The sequence below is a fragment of the Malurus melanocephalus genome, unplaced genomic scaffold (assembly GCF_030028575.1).
Source record: "Malurus melanocephalus ecotype Western Australia unplaced genomic scaffold, MMel_1.1 scaffold_5, whole genome shotgun sequence".
Taxonomy (NCBI): domain Eukaryota; kingdom Metazoa; phylum Chordata; class Aves; order Passeriformes; family Maluridae; genus Malurus; species Malurus melanocephalus.
In genome coordinates this window covers 2,742,963-2,762,378 of record NW_026623237.1, presented here as the reverse complement: position 1 = coordinate 2,762,378, position 19,416 = coordinate 2,742,963, and the positions used below count along the sequence as shown (strand labels likewise).

The window sequence follows — 19,416 nt, the reverse complement described above, 5'->3', positions numbered from 1 at the left end:
CATTGCGCAGATGAAAGATGTTAGTAGTTCCAAGTGATAATTTTGTGTGTCTAAAATGTACGAGCAGTAGAGGCTTGTTTTCTTATTTTGACCTCTAGTAATATACAGATGTACAATTGTACTTCAGATACAGARTATGAAAATAGGTGAAGTAAAAATACAGTTGAAAGCATTGCTTCATCTAACATTTTGCTTCTAAAAAGAAATATGCATACTATTTTTTTGTATTCATATTCATGCTGATTTCTCCCAAAGCTGAGCATATATCATCTGCTGCTTAGCTTAGTTAAACTTGCCTGATGTCAGTCTACAGTTGTGTCTACATGCTACTTTGCAGCCTGGAAAAAAGTGGTAAAACTGTGGTAAGGAAAAAGGGAAACAAAATATTTGACATTCTCAGAAGATCTGAGGGTCTGGATAAGGAAATGTTGATTCCATAACCACATTCAGTGACAGCCTTTGAGACAGCATGAACAAGTGTAACAACCAACTGCTTTCAATGAGTCTTAGGAAAGATTTTACTTGYGTTTCACAGTTTTAACTCAGCAGCTAGATAGCTAAGATTGAAACCCAGCACACAAATTCAGTTTTTAATTTTATACAGTGCTGTACCATACATATATATATAGAAATATATATATATTTCTACACACAGTAACAGTGGGGTTTTTTTTCATACAAATTAAAGGGATGTGACTTCAATTTCCCTCTAATATCAGTGTTCTGGAGCAAATGGTTCTATAATCTGTGCTTCCAGGTGTGCCGGGGCCTTGCCAAGCAGACTGAGCTGAATGACTTCTTGCTTGATGTATCGAAGTAAGTGTGATTTGCAAGATAATCTCWTGAGTTTTTTATGAGCTCTTCTAACGTGGCTCTGTGTTCACTCAGTAGCAGCAGTGGAAGCTTCTCATTGTAGCTCACAAGGAGATGCAAAGGCACACTACTGAGGCTGAGCAAACTTCAGCACAGGACAAGAATAARTGACATGTRGCAGTAGTGTATATCTTTCAAAAAWWTTTTTTGGTCCTGGTGATGCAGAACAAAATGTKAGATTCATTTATAGCTTTCAGAATTTTTTATTCTTTGCATGGGAGTTTTTCCCCCTTTTTTCCCATCTCTTTTGTCAGAGTTCAACGTTGCCATCTTTTGAGAAGCGACAGATAGGCTTTCTGTCTCATGGCAATTTTAGAATTTTTGAAAGGCCTTTAAAGGAAGTTAGTATGCTTCAGCTTCCCCTCTTCTCTCCCCATCAATCTTTTGGACATGCATGCGTGTATGCATAAATACAGGGACTTCAGAGTTAAATCTTTGAAGAATCAGGGCTGCCACATGATTGTTCTTCCCCTGCATCTTCTGAAGGCTCTGTTTTAATTTTCAAAGAGTTTGACAGCATGTAATATGTTTGCTTTTAATTTCTTGTCAYTATAAGGCAAGATTAATTTGAAAGCACAAAAAGAGTGTGAAAGMTTGAGCTTACACTTGCAAAATCAGTTTAGTGTCTTAGGTGATCTGCTGTTCTGTCATCTCTTTTTGTTTGTCATTGCTGCTAGGATCTTCAAATAGGAAAGGAAACCAATAAATTAAAAGACAAATCAGAGCTGTACTTTTGGTAAATCAGTCTAGGGTGTTTAACAGTGTTTTGYGAAATGTTGGTAGAAGAATTTTAAAGTGCATCACAAAGTACTGATGATACTGTGGAAAAATGAGATGTCTCGGATTTTTGCTACAAGCACTTCTGTGGGTCTTGATGAACAATTCTGAAACTGATGAGATTAGAGGATGTCCAAGATTCCTATGCCATTACTCAGGAATATAGGCAGCCATGTTGACCCAGCTGGAATGGGGAGTGATAAACCACAGGGAGGAGTCTGCCCCTTGAAAGAGGGCAAGCTGGTTGTATCCAGATGTTTTTCCTAGCTTTTTTTCTTCAGGATGACCTTTTTTTTTTTTTAATTTCAGCATAATTCAGAACATGTCTCCCAAAGGGAACTCTTTCTGTGTCTTGCACCATTACGTTCCTTTCCACAGTGCTTTTGTGTTACTGACATCCACACTGAACTAGTTTACCAAAAAACCATATTATCTACCCAGATGAATGGACTGGCAATTTTTTCATGGACTGGCATACTACTGAGAAGGTTTTTAAGACCTTTGTAATTGTTTTGCATTTTTAAGGTAAAATTGACAATAAATACCGCAAATATTTATTATGCCTTTCCATAAGAAAATAATTCCATACAGCATTATCAATTGCTAGCAATTTTTAGTMTCAACAAAAAAAGCCTATGTTTTAAGGCACAAAAGTGGGATATCATGTAATAATATCTTTATGAACTTCATGTAGGCAAAGACTTGTAATAGCAGGAAAATAATTAGTTTCCTCTTAGAAGTGTACCTTTTCTGACATGGAAGGAGCATTGCCATTCAGTGAGGATATTGTTGGTGTGCAATGKCACTGGGACATGTTCTGTAACATTTTAGAAAGGGCAGAGTATGCAGTGCTCCACCTCTTCACGTCTCTGACAATGTGAGACTCGTATATTGAGACTTCTTCACTTGTATAGTGAGACTTCTTTCCCCTGGGCCCAAACAGAACTGAGCTGTGTATATATTCAAGGCCACGGGACAATTCCTTTCATCTGCCAGGAACATTGTAATCCAAGGGTTATTAWGACTCGGCATGTGGAAGATTTAGACTTCTTTTGCTAATAAATTTGACCTTTATCTTTCAATGTTCTTGACTGTCCTTGAACAGTTACCGCTTTGCTGTGACATTGAGATTCTTTTTTATTTTTGAAGTTACAAGATCATTCCCTTTCTTCAACTTCAACTGGAATTTATAGTTGCCTGAAATGTTGCCTTTAAAAATGTGTTAAGGGTTGGATGATATGAGGTAGATTTAGATCCACATTCATAGTTTTATTCAGTTCTCAGTACATAATATGGSTAAACCTAATGAGATATTTTGATCTTTTGAAAGAAATTGATTTTTTTTTTTTTTTTAATTTTACTATTTTTCCTTTTCGCTTCTGCTTTTAAAATTGCAATGCGTTAGAGGTGTCAAAGCATTTTGATGCATTCTTGGTGTTGCTCAGCASGAGCCTTTCCAGTTCATGGCAGGCRATGTTTGGTGCTCTTCCTTTTTTACAGAGAAGGTTCTATACGTAATAAAGAATATTCTCAATTCTGTAGAATACTGGTTTAAGAGAGCAGAGCAAGGACTGTTTCTTCATGCCCTTGTGCTGTATCAAGCCAGTCAGTGATTTTCAAGGTGCAGTGTTTTGTCCTCACCTTTTCTGGCTCTGCTGTAGTGAAGAAGAGCCCCTGACACCCATGTGAAAGTTGTTTGACGGAATACCAATGTTTATTGACTTCTCTTTCTCTGCAGAACGTATTTTGATAATATAGTTGCAATAGATTCTCTACTTGAACATATAATGGTAAGTKGTTTTTTTCACTTATAAGTTTATTAATTGTAGTTATTAAAGCCCTTCATTCTCCTTCCCTTGAAGATGTTTTGTCATTGAAAGATATGAGCTGTTTGTAGTGAGCACATAGTACAAACATTATAAACATATACAGAAAAGGTGGGAAAGGTCACCTTCATTTTTCGTTGTTGCAACAACTTCCATTCACAGCTTTCACAAGTAATGAAACTTGAAATGACTATCTCTGAACTAAATAGTTCCTGCTGTGTTTCAGAGAAAGTTTGAAAATTTTAACAGAAARRCTTCTGGATTTCTTTTCATTTCAGCATGTTTTATTGATTCCTTCTTCCTAAATTCCATTTGCTACAYGCTGGAAAACACTGCTGAAGAAGTTACTGCCTGTAGCAAGGGATAGAGATCAAATATTATACTCCTAGAGTATTTTTTCCAGTTGGTGAATGAGATGTGTAAGACATTGCTAAACTACACTCATAACCAGAGCAACAGTCAGTCAATGTTTCATAAAAATCACTAAAGCCAAGTGGTTAGCTATTTCCACTGAAATAGCTAATTAGTGAGTTAAAGTACTCTTTGAAAGCAATGTATGCGTTTCTAAATCAATTTTGAATCCAGAATTRTTTCCTGAATAGTGTTAACAAATGCACATGAGCTGGTTGTTTATAACATGTTTTAAGTGTTCAATATGTGAATTACACTTTTTAGCTTTATGCACATTCATTGCATTCTGCAGTTTTTTTTTCCAAGTATAAACCTGAATCAAGTCTGTGATAACGTTGTTTAAATCTGCGCATTCAAAAAATTGCTTTCCAACGGTACTCTGATATGTGCCCTGGTCTTCAAAGTGATATTCTTAGCTAGACTATTCAAAGACAGCAAAGTTAGAATGCAAACAACATTAAAGTGGTTTTATTTAGAAACTTGAATCAGGAATGGAAAATATTCTGCAGTGTTTGTGTTATTCTRGTTAGTACACAGTCAAGAATTCTGCACATAGGACACATTTTTGAACATTGACTTTTCCARTTTAAATGAACTGCTTAAAAATAGCTTACCATTTAAAAGAACTGGTATAACATAACATATGGCATTGAGAACAAATATTGATATTCTTCATATCCCTGTGAATAGAGATCTGGTGGAAAGCACAATTGGCAGTAAAATATGCTTACTCTKTCATCTTTTCCAACACTTGGCTGCATCATGATCCTGTATTTTAACCTGTGTGATGTTTCATACTCAGCTTCCTTTTAAGCTGTAGCTGTTGTCTCTTTCTGGAGCCAATTAACTGAATTATGTGTTTGTACATTCATTGCCATTTTATTGGAGCRTGATTTTATCATTATGTGTCTTAGTCTGTGTCTCACTGTGAGAAAAGAACAGARCTCAGTTTCATCTCTCTACTTCCCCCTTTGGTGATTATGCTTATGGTTTGATTTGTTCCTGAAATAATCAGGAAAAAAATATGGGTGTTTCTTTCCATTCTTTTCATTTTTATTTTCATCAAAAGCTTTCATCAGCAAAGCAAGTGATGTGAGGGAGTTTTTGAATCTGAGTGCAAGGAGGGGAAGTAAAAGTTCAAGTTGCTTTACCAATTTTCTTGCCAATATGCTTGAATAGTTACAAGCAGCTTATGCAAAAAATGTTCTCTGGCTTCTCTATTGACAGCACCARACATACTTCTTGCACTTATGTGCTCCTTTAACCACTGGTCAGGATTTGAGCAAGGGATTTAGAGAAGTAAAACTCTCTCATCCCATTTACTGTTTGCAATTAGTACTGTTTAAGTAATCTTTTTTGAAAAGCATGAGTCATGACCAAGGTAAGTTCTTKAGTCATATGCTTGAAACCACAAAAGATTAATTGTATAAAATCAACTCTGTGCTGTTGATTTTATAAAGAAATCAGTTACACTATCTGAATGGATGCATTTACTGGACCCCTTGTCCTTTTGACAATTTCTATTCACTCTGTTTGGAGCAAGTGAATAAACAGTCCAAGTGGTTGAGATCTTTAAATTTCTTAATGCTCTAAGGGGGGAAAATTGCAAAAATCTTATCTCTTAGRTTGCAGTCCCCTTGACTTTCTATTGCTCCAATTGAATAAATGGAGTAGAAGACAACAGAATCTTCCCAGACGTGTCTTCTGTCTGTATGGGAGGGTCCTCTAAGTTTTGTTGTTGGTCTAGGTGCTTTCTGTGCAGTTCCCCTCATATGACAGAGTACTAAAATCTCTCAAATAATGTTTTTTCATCTCAAAGAGTTTGTTCTTTTTTTCTGCCAAGGTCTAACATTTGTCCATCTGCAGTAGTAAGAAATGTAATACTTTATGGTTTTGTTTTTGTTTTTGGAAGACAAGAGAAAAGGGGTGGGGGAGATCATTCATATGGAAATCTTGTGAATCCTTAAGAAGTGCCACCTGCATGCGTTGCACACCAAGATGTGGTCAGCCTCTTTCTGTAGCTGAATGACTAGGTAGGTGGAATGAAATACAAAGTGGAGTGGGATCCACCTCAGATTGTAACTCGACCATGCAGTTACTGTACTTTCTGAATAGATAAGAAACATAGGAGACCTTCTGAATTGGGTAGAGCAGGCTCTTGTACCCCCAAATTGGCATTTTAAGTTAGTACACTGATCCTGGGTTTTGGTTCACTCTTAACTGTTTTTCTCAGAAAGACCGCTGTATGTCTGAAAAATACTTCAGTGAAGAGTTGCTGTGTTCCCAGGACAAGACTCTGTTCTGACAGTCAGTGCCCTTGGGAGACATTTTTGCTGAGATAAAACTATTTGGTTCAAAGTAATATAGAGAGCGTGCAAGTACTGTGGTACTTCCTTGGCTGTGGCTGGTAGCTTTGGTTAGTTCATGGAGAATTTCTAAGCCTCAGCTCTTGTGCAGGTRCTGTCCTTGAAATTAGGAGAGTGCAGCCATTTCCTGTCCCTCTGCATATGACAATCCATAAAGATACCTCTATACTGACAGAATCAGAGTCAGAATATTTCTGAGTTGGAAGGAACCCACAAGGATCATTTGTTGGTTTTTATGTATTACAGGCACACTTAGCTTTTTTAGAAGCAAATACTACCCTCTCTGTTATGTCTGTCTTCGCTGGATTTTCAATACCAATACATTGGTATTGAAGATGAAGGCAAAAAGCTGAAATTGTTCTTAGGTCTTGCTCTAACTGATCTGTTTAAAATCAAGTAAGGATAGATCGTATCTAAACATAGAGGGAGGAAAAGTACCATTTTGAAAAGCCTTGAAAAACAATTAAATAGGAAAGCCCATTTTCTTTTAGCAAACTTTCAGGCCKCTGGAGATATTCCTGCATTTCTCAAAGAGAACACTTTCATTTACAAAAAAAAAAAAAAAATTGAATTTGAGATTTTCTTTTTGAATTACATCCTAAAAGATTGSTCCTTCAAAGAGATCTATATACTGGATAGCCTCTTAAAACTTTTATTGTACAGGGCTGTATGTTTTTAGCAGGTAAATGACTGAAGATAATCCAACTCATGACCATTAACTCTAGTTTTTGTTTTTTTTTGTTCTGTAGATATATGCAAAAAACCTGGTGAATGCAGATAGGTGTGCACTCTTCCAGGTCGACCACAAAAATAAGGAGCTGTATTCAGACCTTTTTGATATTGGAGAAGAAAATGATGGAAAACCTGTCTTCAAGAAGACCAAAGAGATAAGGTAAGAACTAGCAGAAGAGTGCAGTTTCATTATAACTACGGATGTGCAGGCATTTTATTACCCAGTTTCTGTGCCTATCTGCAGGTACCCTGACAATACTTGTCATACTGTGATATCATTCCCACCAGGACCCGCCTCCAGAAGGTAGTACTTCTGGGAATGACATTGCAGTGCCATCGAAACAACGTCTCTGAAGCTATAACGTCACTCCTGGAAATGCCGTCTTCCGGAGGCGGTCCTTTTGGAAATCATGTTGGGAAAAAAACAGAGGTGTTCTGAGGTAGGTAAAGGTGCAGGTAATAGTGCACCTAATCCATAGTCTGCCAGTTTGGGACTTTTTTTCCCAAGAGGGTTCCCAAGAGGAATTGCAATTTGTGCAATTCAAGGACATCCAAAGCAAGGAAACCACAATTTGTGTYTGTGAATGGATTAGGCAAATGTAGAATCAAATATGAATTGGTCATTGGTTTTGAAGATTTCAAGTTCAATAATTTAATTCTACTTTTCTCATGTGAATTTAGATTATTTTCAAAGTTTTAAATAATTGTGATACTGAAGGATGCTTTAAGTGGTGAATTTGAAAATGTATGTTGACTGATAATGACTACACAAGATTCTCTGACTAAAATTTATGTGTATTTCTGCTTCATGTCATAGGTACCTAATTTTACACTTATGCACCTTTTTAATGAGAGGCTAAACAACAAAGTAAATATAGGGTTTTTCACTTTTCAAAAATTATGAATTCCTAATAGATCCAGATTAAGATTGTGAAAGGCACACCGTTTTCAAATTTTCAGCTTCTTGAAAGTAAGGAAGTGTATGACTTCATATCCTGCACTAAAATTTTCCTAAAATATTCAGCATTGATTTTTATCAGAACTTCTTTTCATTTCCTCCTTATACTTTTAAAGTTCTGGGCCAATATGAGATGTGATTCATGTCTTCACTAAAACTCCTTTAGACAAACTTACTCCCACTTACCATTGTGTGAGTGAGAATGGAAGGAGTCAAAATTGGTGCAATTTGCGTACTGACAAGCAAGGAGGTGGTGTAAATTAAAGAAGCTGGCCTGCTTTAACATGTGCTTTCATACTGCTTCTTGACAATTGTTTTTCTTGCTTATATCTTTCTGTCTTTTCTGTATGTTACTGAAATGTTGATTCTAAGTGCAAGAGTGTGAGCCATTTCACGGGTACTGTGTACTGAAAGTGAAGTGCAACTTAAATATCTGCAAGAAAGTGACACTGACTGAGTCATCAGCAAGGAGCCTTGGTGTGATGTACCTATCATAAGAAGCAACAGGAAAATCTAACTTAAAGTCAGGTGTGCAGGGTGAAATTCTGACAGCTCTATCACTAACTTCAGCACCAGGCACCAGGGTACTCTCAGGGTGCATTTAGACTTCAGAGAGCTCCATATATGATTCTATGTATTTTTCTGCATAAATTATCTTCTGCTTGTATGTCATAACTGCTTTATGTCAAAGTATTGAAAACTATTGACTTGCAAGACAGGCTTGTAGATTTTTCTGATACAAATTAGGAATATATTTGTTGTTTGTAACATCCTTGTGGTGATTAAGGGATGCAGTTAGTACCATTGCGTTGTTTGATTGTCATGAAACAAGCTAGTAATTCCAAAGGCTGTATGGCAGATACATATAATATTTAGCTATGAAATTTCCACTGGTCTTTTTCCAAAGGTTTTTTTACCAAATCCACACACACACCCCCACCCAGAGGAACAAACTCCATGTTGCCTTTGTTGTGTCGAAAGAAACAATGAAAATGTAAAAGTCATGATAAAATCAATACCTTTAAAATGTAAACACGAGTCTCAGTTTCTGTACAGATGTTATATTTGTTAGGGATAACCCCAAGGGTTATTGAAGATTCTGAATTTTTGTCATTAAAGTGGTCCTGTTGTGGCATGTTTTATATTATACCATGTAGCTATGTAAAATGTTTTCAGAAAGAACCTGTTAGGATGTGCTTTTKTATTTTATTATGTATACTACTTCTTGATGTAAAGTTTTTCTCCTCAAAGCAACAAAATGGCGCTGGTTGGGAACACCCTTTACTGTGCCCAAGACAGACTCCACTGGAAAAATGTGTTTTCCATATTGTGGCTAATACACATTTTTATTTCCCCCAGATTTTCTATAGAAAAAGGAATAGCTGGTCAAGTGGCAAGAACAGGAGAAGTCCTTAACATCCCTGATGCCTATGCAGACCCACGCTTTAACAGGTAGGATGTTGTTCATGGGAGGGGAAGATAGCTCATCAAACCTTTTACATAAAATTTCTACTTAAATTTCATATTCAGGTGCATTCATGGAGCTGTGATCCTCTGATGAGGAGACAACTTACAGATATTTATTTAAATGTTTTAGCCAACAGAGATGTTTTTAAGATGCAAATAAAAGGTATTATTTTTATCAAATATTAATGTAATGGATAAAAATTTAGTTAGATTGTTGCCATTTTTCATTTTTAGTCTCCCTGCAATCTCATTAGTTCAAGGGAAGAAAAACCAGTTCACTAATAAATAGCATGCCCAAGAATATCTGAATGTTTTTTAACTCTGTGTTTGAGGCCATATTAATTCTTCATCTTGCAAGTAGATATTAAAGGATTAAAAAGTTTTAAGTACAACACAGAAGATAAAAATATTTGAGGGTTTTGAYGGTGAAATTTTTGCAGGTGCTAATTATGTCTACTTTAAAACGATTCAATGTGTTGTACATCAACATTTCTGAGAATCAAGGAATAGATATCAATCAATAATATTAACTCTTTTCTCTTTATTCTTTCTCCTTTATGGCTCTCCAGAGAAGTAGACCTCTACACAGGCTACACAACCAGAAATATCCTGTGCATGCCTATTGTAAGCCGAGGAAGTGTAATAGGTGTTGTGCAGATGGTGAACAAAATAAGTGGAAGTGCCTTCTCTAAAACTGATGAGAACAACTTTAAAATGTTTGCAGTCTTTTGTGCTTTAGCCTTACACTGTGCAAATGTAAGTTTTATTTACAGTTTTGTAAGTTATACTGAGAATATTTAAGTATTTTGATGTTACAGAATATTAAAATGATTCATAAGCCTTTTTCATTGAATTTCTTGGTGAATAATTCTATTTTAAGAGGATGATAGGGGTGTAATTTGAAATAACCATACCCTGAATTTGAAATAACCATACCCTGGATACATCAGTTTTGTATCTCTAAACTGAAAATGTGAGCTCTGAAATGTGAATGATATCCATCTTCCCTTTTCCACTAGAAAGTATAATTTTTGTTTACTTTAAATGAAGTTCGATTGCATGTTTTATAAATTTGTCTGGGGGTTGGAGGTGTTATATATTCTCTCAGTTCCATATGCTTAATACTCAAAGATCAATATATACACCAATATGATGTGATATATACTTACAATTATCCATACTTCCAGATAAGAATGGATTGCTATTTTGTCCTCAAATCCTTTATCATCTCAAAAATTACTGTTCCTGTAGGAAACATAAGCAATGTAATGATCATTAGTATATAAGTATAAAAATGCAATAAATTCAATTAAAATGCAATGCAGAAGAACTTTGTTATATTCATGGGATGTAAGATACAATGCAGCAGCAGTTAACTCTGGTGATTTAGGTTAAGTAATTTTACCAATATCATGCTATTGATACAGTGGGGCAGCAAATTTTATTGACAGTTGCCTCAATTTGTGTCACATGGGTCAAAGTGGGTAAAATGGCCTGCATATAAATTGCACTTGGGACTCTGCACACTCAGTTGAGTGTGAGCCCAGGGGATTGTTTTACTCCTACATTGTTATGTCCTCACTTGCTTGCAAACTGTGCCATGTCTGTAATAGCTGTCTGAACCTCTCAGTAATTAACTGCACGAATTTTTCATACTGCAGAGTAACTGTAGGTATGATAAACATCTCACATCCTTTTTACTGTGCATGGATAGCAGTAAGTTGCACCAATTAATAGAATTCATGCAGTAGGAATTATGAATTGTGCCCTGTTTTAGGCTTTCTGCCAGAATTTTGCAAGGGACTTGGCTCTGGTTCTGGTTCCTGAACTTTGATTCTTTTTCTTGGGAGGGCTCACATGTAGTGAAAAGTCAGTCAAGCCTCAGATATTTACCCCAGTGAGTAGAAGCAGAATGATGTGATAAAAGGCCTGTTTTTCCAGAGCCACTGAATTCAGTGTAATCTGTCACTTTTCTAATGTGCGAAGTTGTGCAGCCAAAAACACTATCATTTTTGCAGATGTGTATTTCAATAATCAGTGCTTGAATACAGGAAATTACTTTTTTTCTGTATTAAAATTTCACATTCATGCATGACTTCTCTTTTTCAGATGTACCACAGAATTCGTCATTCCGAGTGTATTTACCGTGTAACGATGGAGAAGCTATCCTACCATAGTGTTTGTACAGCAGAAGAGTGGCAAAACCTTATGCACTGTACACTGCCTCCACATGTTTGTAAAGAAATTGAGCTGTAAGTGTTTTTATAATATAGAAACAGTTGTATATAGCCTGTTAAATTTTTTTTTCACCTATTTGTGGTGGAATTTTTTGGAGCAAGAGCTTTTGTTATTGAACTGCTGCCATATCATGGGGGTTTTATCTCTGCCTTTCTTACACTTAGTTATATTTAATGACCTGTGAACAAAAGTTATCTATCAAAGATATAAAATTATACACACTCAGAATTTTTCCACAGGCATGGGCAGCTACAGTAGTTGCTTTAAGCATTGCTTTTTGCCTAGGATTTGTAGAGATGAGCTGTCATTCTGACAGTCCCAAGTCAACATCAGCTCTGATCCAGAGAGGAAGCCGAACTTGGAACATCAGTATTAAAGATTAAATGCATGATTTCATCCCCTTGGATATGTTATAAAATTAAACATATGCATCCCAACTTGTTCCTGGGATTTTCTGGGTTGTGTGTGTTTTTTAGGTTTGATTTTGAGGTGTATGTGTAAGGAGTGTTTGTTTTTTTGTGAGTTTTGAGTGTGTGTGTGTGTGTGTGTTGTACATCTACTTGTGCTTATTGAAAGAGGGGAAAATGTTGATCCAGGGTTACAAATCGCAGGTGCTAGAGTAGAGAGTTGCAGCCTAAATTTGCAGGAGATCTTCCCATCAAGCCTTTTAGGCTTTTTTAGGCTTTCTCTGACATAATTTAGTTATTTTCAGCTGCTCTATGCTGAAGATGCACCTCTGTATTTTATTGGCCAGTCCCAACTCAATGCTAACAATGGGAGTTATATCACATTTTTAAGTCCCTCCTCTTGGTTCAGGACAATAAAATCGACTCCAGTAACCAGCTACCTAAAATCAGCGATTGAGTCACAAAATCTAAGTTGCCTTTTGAAACCTCATCTCCAGAGCTTGCTCAGTTCTGTTGAGAACTGAGCGTTGTAGCTGTGAGCGATGTGAAAGCCTGTGCTTAGCAGGGACTGCTTATAGTTAAAGTTCATTACATGCTGAAGTGATTTGCTTGAATGCCAGAGCATTAGCAGCTTGCAGGATTACACCCTAATAGAAGCTTATTCTTTGCAATAGAATTTCTTGTGCTTTGTTAGATGATATTATATAACCCACCTCCTCAGCAAAAATGAATTTTACTTGCAAAGATGACAGGTTTCATTCTAAATTATATTAGCATCCTTTAGTTCAAGCAGTTAGAATACATTTAACCATTTTCCAAGCAATTCAACTACCTTCAGTCCTCTCGCAGCTGCTGTGCTGTTCAGTGTGCCAAGTAGTTAGGTGTGTTCCACGGAGAAGAAATAGAGGACTTGCAGCACAGWAAGTGCAGGGAAAGGGTTAATTAATAATCGAAGGAAAAGCTGGTCTACTGCCCTGAGTCCCTAAAATTAGGCCTAAATATTGGTATCAGGAGAGGGGAAAAGTCTTCAGAAAATGAAACATTAAAAAAAAAGGTATTTAAATGTGGAATTTTTGAGGTTTGGCTTGGTTTCTATTAGCTGATAAAAATTGATTTTTTTCTTCTATCAAAAGTAGAGCAGGTCTCATGCAATTCATGACAAATATTACTGGGGGAAAAAAGCCAGTGAGTATATTACTGGAGACATCATCCTTACAATTCCTGTGAAGAAAGTCCAGAATATTTTAGGAATGCTTGGAAACCTTTCATTTTCCCTGAGATTTTTTTTTATCTCTTACTTTAATCTGTGGATCCTTAGATAAAGGTGTGTATTTCTGTTAAGTAAACAAAGCCAAAGGCTAGCTGTTGGACTTGATCATAAAGGTCTTTTCCAACATAWATGTAYGAAACCATGAGCATGGTTCCATTGACCTTAGCAGAAATACATAACCTAACATTAMTGAAAAATATAGCCTGTTAATTCAGTTTTATGTGTGTATTCAGAAAGAAGTGAATCTTTGTGGTTATGCATTTCCTGGTCATTTTCACTTGTTTTTAGTAACAATGAAAAGGTTACTGAGTTACTAAGGTTACTGGTTAACTAAGCTGAAATTTTCTTACTAGATACCATTTTGATATCAGTCCGTATGAGGACGTCTGGCCTGCCATTTTTGTCTACATGGTTCACCAGTCCTGTGGGACAGCCTGGTAKGAAGTATATAATTTCTTTCTTTATTTTTAATTATATGTTTATTTATTAATATTTTTGAGGTAATTACTTTGTAATTCAAGGTCTATTCTCTTTGATGTTTATTTACTGTGCTTGGTCTGTACAGGGCTGTAATAAACAGGCTGGAGTAAGGTTGTGCCTTAAGGCAATTTCTTACATAAAGTATAATTGTCCTGTCCAGGGAGGATTTTAGAGGAACGTCTATCTAAAATGCTCGCTACATTTTTTTTGTTCTTGTGAAATAATGATATTTTACTACTTTARTCAAGTACACAAAATACAGCAATGGACAAAGTAATAGTATTCTACATTGAGGTGTCACAGATAATGATTTTTCCCTTTGGCTATAACTGTACCATTGTGTAATAACCATTCAGTTGAGATTGAATGTAGATGCAAGTGACTATTGTGATTCTGTGAATTATGATGTRCTACTTTAAACAATAGTTCTATCGCTGTCTGACTTTCTAGAAATAAAAAAGAAAGCTTGAAGTTTTTTTGAAAGACGATATGTCTCTGGCTTTCCTAATGTCAGATTAAGGCCAAGAATGATAATTACGTTTCTCAGTGCACAACTGTAGAAATAAGCATTTCTGCCTGTTTCCATGTATTAGATTCGTCTAAATTTTTAAATATAGATCAGAGATATTAATCTTTTTTTCTCACCTTACAACTACTGCAAAACTAGAAYATTAGTACCACTTTCCTGATATACCTAAGAAACTGTCAAAACATGGAACGTAAAAAGAAAGTCAAATCCCAGCAATAAGAGGAAAAGTGGGAATAAAAGAAAACTGTKTTTTGATAAGGGAAAAAGTCATTGATTTAGGACTTAACAAAATATAGTTTGGTGAGAAGTGAAGAAATTGTGAGATGTGAATTTCTGTTCTGTTAGGCTAAATGGGGAAAAAAAAATCTAAAAGTATTGGAAAATTAAAATCTTCCTCTTTTCACARTGTCAGTATGGAGCATCTCTATTTAACAAGTTTATTTCTTCTGTGTGCTTTGCTTAAAAAACCCTGAATTTTCTGTTTCGATCTCAAATTATGTTTCCAGATTGTCCATTTGATACAGAATTACACTATATTTCAAGCTGAATAAGTGATTGAAAGAAATCACTTCAAGTTTCTGGGAGCAGGGATGGTCATGCAGTTGTGTTGACTGAGCTGGGTAGCATGACTTAKGTTCCCGAATGTAGGAGATTAAAGTAAGAGCATTGTCAGGTACCCAACTCCTCTGTCCTTGCCAAAACTTGAGTGACTCTTCATGTCATTCCATGAGTCATCCACAGTGAGAGTCAGTCATAGCAAAGAAGGATAAAWCAAAGACCACCCTTTTTCCTCTGCTATTTGTTTTTCCTGGTCTTATTTCTTGTCTCTGACCAATTTAATTTCTTCCCAGCTTTGAACTTGAAAAGCTGTGCCGATTTACTATGTCTGTAAAGAAGAATTATCGCCGCGTGCCCTACCACAACTGGAAGCATGCAGTTACTGTTGCACATTGCATGTATGCCATACTGCAGAACAACCAGGGCCTTTTCACTGATCTGGAGGTAGGTGACATGTCATTGTCAGTTACCACACCTCATCAGAGCTATCAGTTGTTGTACAAGTACGTTTTCTGTGCTAGAGTTTTTTGTCAGCTCAGGCAGAGTGTATGTAAAGGGCTTCATGGAGGAATTGATGTGAGTAGAGAGTTTGAGGAAGGACTACTCAGATACCTAATCCTAGTCATGTTTTTCAGTACTGCCCCTTAAAAAGCAGTGGCAGATTTGCTGTAACTCTCTGTCTAACTTTTGGGGTTTTCCCTGCCCACTTACAAGCCCTATCTTTGACTAATGAGCTGTGAGATCTGTTCTGAGGGAGGGAAACATCCTAGATCTTGAATCCTGTGAGGTCTGGGAGATCCTCAGTAGAGGAGTAGGATTTCAGAGATGGTTGACATAGATGAGTAAAGGAGAAGAGCCAAACTTTAAATTGATCACTAAGTAGAACAGATAAATAGTAAGATTTCAGAATGTTAAAGCACAGTACGGAGAACTGTCACTTATTTTTCTTCTAAATTATGGTAGGTACAACTGGGAGTGCTGTCTCTTATAAATGTTACATGAAACTTGGGACTGGGAAAACCTGTTTTCAGTTGTGTGTAACTGCCAAATACTATCCATTTGGGCTGTAATTTTCCAAGCTCTGATAACTTCCTCAAGGTGATTCATTTGGGGAAATTTCAGGCACATTTGTTTGGCTCTTTTAAAGAGACATGCTAGTAAAAAATCGAAGTTCTGTTCAGTATATAGAGTAAAATGAATTTGGTGATCTTTCATTTGAAAAGGTCTAGTTTGTCCTGCTGTAAAGCAGGGACTTGGAAATTGACACTGAAATGCAAAAGTGGCATATGCCAGGCATGTGCTGAAATTTAGCAAAGCTATACAAGTTTGGGGAAAAAAATCAGTACTTCTTTAGCAACAAAAATCTGTGGAGTGCAGCCTCAGAATTTTTAAAGCTCTGATAACATTCAAGTAGCAAGACACATCTCTTTGGAGATGCAGAGTAARAAAGAAAGGGAGAGCTAGAGAGACAGCTGTTAAGAGAGATGGAAGCAGTTTGTATCCCTGCAAAGTCCAGCCAGCCTTCCTCTGTTTGGGTGTCTTATCCCARTCTATGTTCCAGCACTTTGCAGCAATCTCATTTCTTGATACTGGAGAYGAATCCAACAAGAATACGGGAAACTGCTGAAAGAAAATCTGGGGATCTGGGATGGGCTGACCTCAGGTGAGGGATGATGACATGAACCTCAGTAGATTGAGAGATGGGAAGAGAAGTATAAAACAYTGTAAAGGAGACACTGATCTGGAGACAAATAGATCCAGCAGTTTCCAGTGGTTAAAGAATTGGGATCCAAGCAGGGACAATAGGTACAAGGTCGAGAGCACCATTATTAGGTATTGTGTAATCCTGAAGGACTGGGACAAGAATGCCTTCCTTGAGACATGGAGCCTGGGACAAGCTGTTACTGCATGACTTCAAGTGATAGAGGCAGGTGTTATGTTCCTAAAGGTTCCACTTCTGCTGAGGRTCTATGTGGACACGTGCTGCTGCATCACCTGGGGTTTTTAATATGCTTTTTAAAAATACACTTCACCAGGTGCAATATAGAAAATACATCATTCAAAATAGAAGTGAATGTCTCAAAATCAGAAATACAGTTAGTGTTGCTACAGCCTTATTTTGGCATATTATGTATTTGTGATATCTTTAATTCCATCACGAATTGCTATTTTTCCACCGAATTGTCGGTTTCTTAGTATAGTATCCAGGTTASATGTTGTTGTGCACTTAATAGGTGGTTAATCAATGTTCTTTTTCTGCTTCATTTTATAGCCTTATCCTTGTTTACTAAACAGTCATCAGAACCAATTATAAGACAGAACTGTTAGGTCTCTGAAGACATTTTCATGATACTTCACACATGCCAACAGTGACAGAGTCACAAGCAATAATGAATTTGTTTTCCAAACACATAAGCTGTGTAAAAACCTTTTGAAAAAGAGATTTCAGGGACTCAATTTCCTTAGRATATTAAGGATTAATTAATAAGTCCCCCAGTTATTGTCTTTATTTGTTTGCAATTGCCATTGTCCAGCATTTGTGGCTCATGTCAGTGACTTCCTAGAAAAATAATTCAACTAGGGGATTTGGTTAACATCTCTAGGAGGATTGCAGAGGCAGGTCTAGCATGAACTGTAGTGCACCTATCTTGACCAGGAAATCRTATATCCTGTATGTTCCTTCTCCCTCAGTAACTGTGCTTTTTATTGTTTTAATAAACATGGTAAACATTTGATAAACAGACTGTTTAAAATACAGATTTCTTCTGAAGCAGACTCCATCCAATAGTGTGTTATTGTCCAAAAATATTTTTTGAATGCATTGTATATAAAAGGCGTGAATTACAACTGGGACCAAGAATTTTAATTCAGCACATCCTTACTGTCATGTTTCTYTCATTTTTAAGGATATTTCTACATGTGCTGTTTGAAGGCAGTGTTAGCGTAYGCAACCTCTATTTTGGGTAGAGAGTGACATCTAGGGGCAGGAAATACATCTTGCTTTTCATGCTTGTGTCAATTTTTTTGTAGCGAAAGGGTCTTTTAGTTGCATGCCTGTGTCATGACCTGGATCACAGAGGTTACAGCAACAGCTATCTTCAGAAATTTGATCACCCCTTAGCTGCTCTCTATTCCACATCAACAATGGAACAGCACCACTTCTCGCAGACTGTGTCCATCCTGCAGGTAGGATTATTGAAATTGTATGTTCTGTGCATTGGTGTCCAGTGGTGGAAATAGGAGTCMCATCATTACCCAGTAGATTTTCTGAAGCATGCTTAGTTTAATTTCTCTATTATAGTTCTCATTTAGAAGAGTGGAAGATTTATTACAGCAAGCTGTGTTTCACAATTAGCCACCCAAGGATTCAACAATAGTGCAAAACACATCTTTTTCAAAATCTTGAAGTTATAAAAAGTATTGTGTATTTRAAAGTCTTTACTTATAGCCTGCCTTTGAAGCTTTTAGCTTCTGGTTCTCTGAAGCTTTTTCCCTTGACTATGTAGAATAGGACTTTGAAAATGAAAAATATTCTCACTTAGTTACATATATATTTTTTTGTCATAATGTATTTCAACAAAGTCTTCAACCATCCTGAAATTTTGAATAAAAATTCAAATACTGGCAAAACTTCGTATGAGAAACTTGAAAACCTGCTGTAATAAATTCTGTGAGCATTGAATGTGTGGCATGAAAGAGGAAATGTGAATTTTTCATGCATGAAAGTTGTAAACTTATTTCATTATGTTATCCTGTGCTTTTTTGTTACTTGGCAACTTGAAATAAAAAAGAAACRGAGTAAGGTAATATTCTGTGAAAGAGAGCTCCTAGTATTGAGGTCATGTGTCTTTATGTTTAATGAAGAAAACAAAGACCCTTTTTGGGAAAATACAAGTGTGCTACTGACACAATTTCTCATGAGTTAAAATTTTATAATTCTCAGAAGAGTGAAAACTCTTACCTGTGAAACCACTGCCAGTCCATAACATACTCATGCTCAGTAGATTTAGTTTTCCCTTCACACTCAAGTTACAGCCTTACCTTGCTACTGTACCACTAATTCATTGTTAACCTTTCTTTCTTTCTGGTTTTTTAGGGGAAGATATTTATTTTCTTAAATAYGTAATCACCTTTTAGGAAAAAATACATATTCTGTCTTGTATTCAGAAGCACATCTTGTGATTATGGTTTTAGGTATCATATACATTTAATCACAGAATGGAAGCTTTATCTCTGAATGCTCCTTCATGTAGGAGGGTGTAATTGAATCCTTCAGTGGTGGTATGGCATTAGATGTTTAGTGTTCATTCTTCGTGTGAATTTGTGCACAGTGAGCATGTTCCTCAGTCATTAACACTTCACTGTCCCAACCATTTTGCATTTTTTCTGGCAGAAATGTTGTAATTGAAAATCCCATTTGCCAAGAAAGCAGGGAAACATTTTGCTTCCCTGCTACCTCCTAGACTTGCTGTCARTGTCAGTGAGGATAAGTGGCCAGGGCTGTAGAGTGGACTCAAGACACCA

The 19,416-nt window shown here is 36.4% G+C and overlaps 1 protein-coding gene across 1 annotated transcript in view; it reads left to right on the top strand.

The window, feature by feature from the left end:
- The window catches only part of PDE10A (phosphodiesterase 10A), a 166,435-nt gene that overhangs the window by 131,776 nt on the left and 15,243 nt on the right, over positions 1–19,416 (top strand). Inside the window, exons 9-17 of the mRNA XM_057370497.1 lie at positions 758–816; positions 3,389–3,440; positions 7,003–7,145; positions 9,303–9,395; positions 9,980–10,166; positions 11,520–11,662; positions 13,679–13,762; positions 15,186–15,336; positions 17,923–18,078. Of these exons, the coding sequence (XP_057226480.1) occupies positions 758–816; positions 3,389–3,440; positions 7,003–7,145; positions 9,303–9,395; positions 9,980–10,166; positions 11,520–11,662; positions 13,679–13,762; positions 15,186–15,336; positions 17,923–18,078 (1,068 nt within the window). The remainder of the gene's footprint in view (positions 1–757; positions 817–3,388; positions 3,441–7,002; positions 7,146–9,302; positions 9,396–9,979; positions 10,167–11,519; positions 11,663–13,678; positions 13,763–15,185; positions 15,337–17,922; positions 18,079–19,416) is intronic.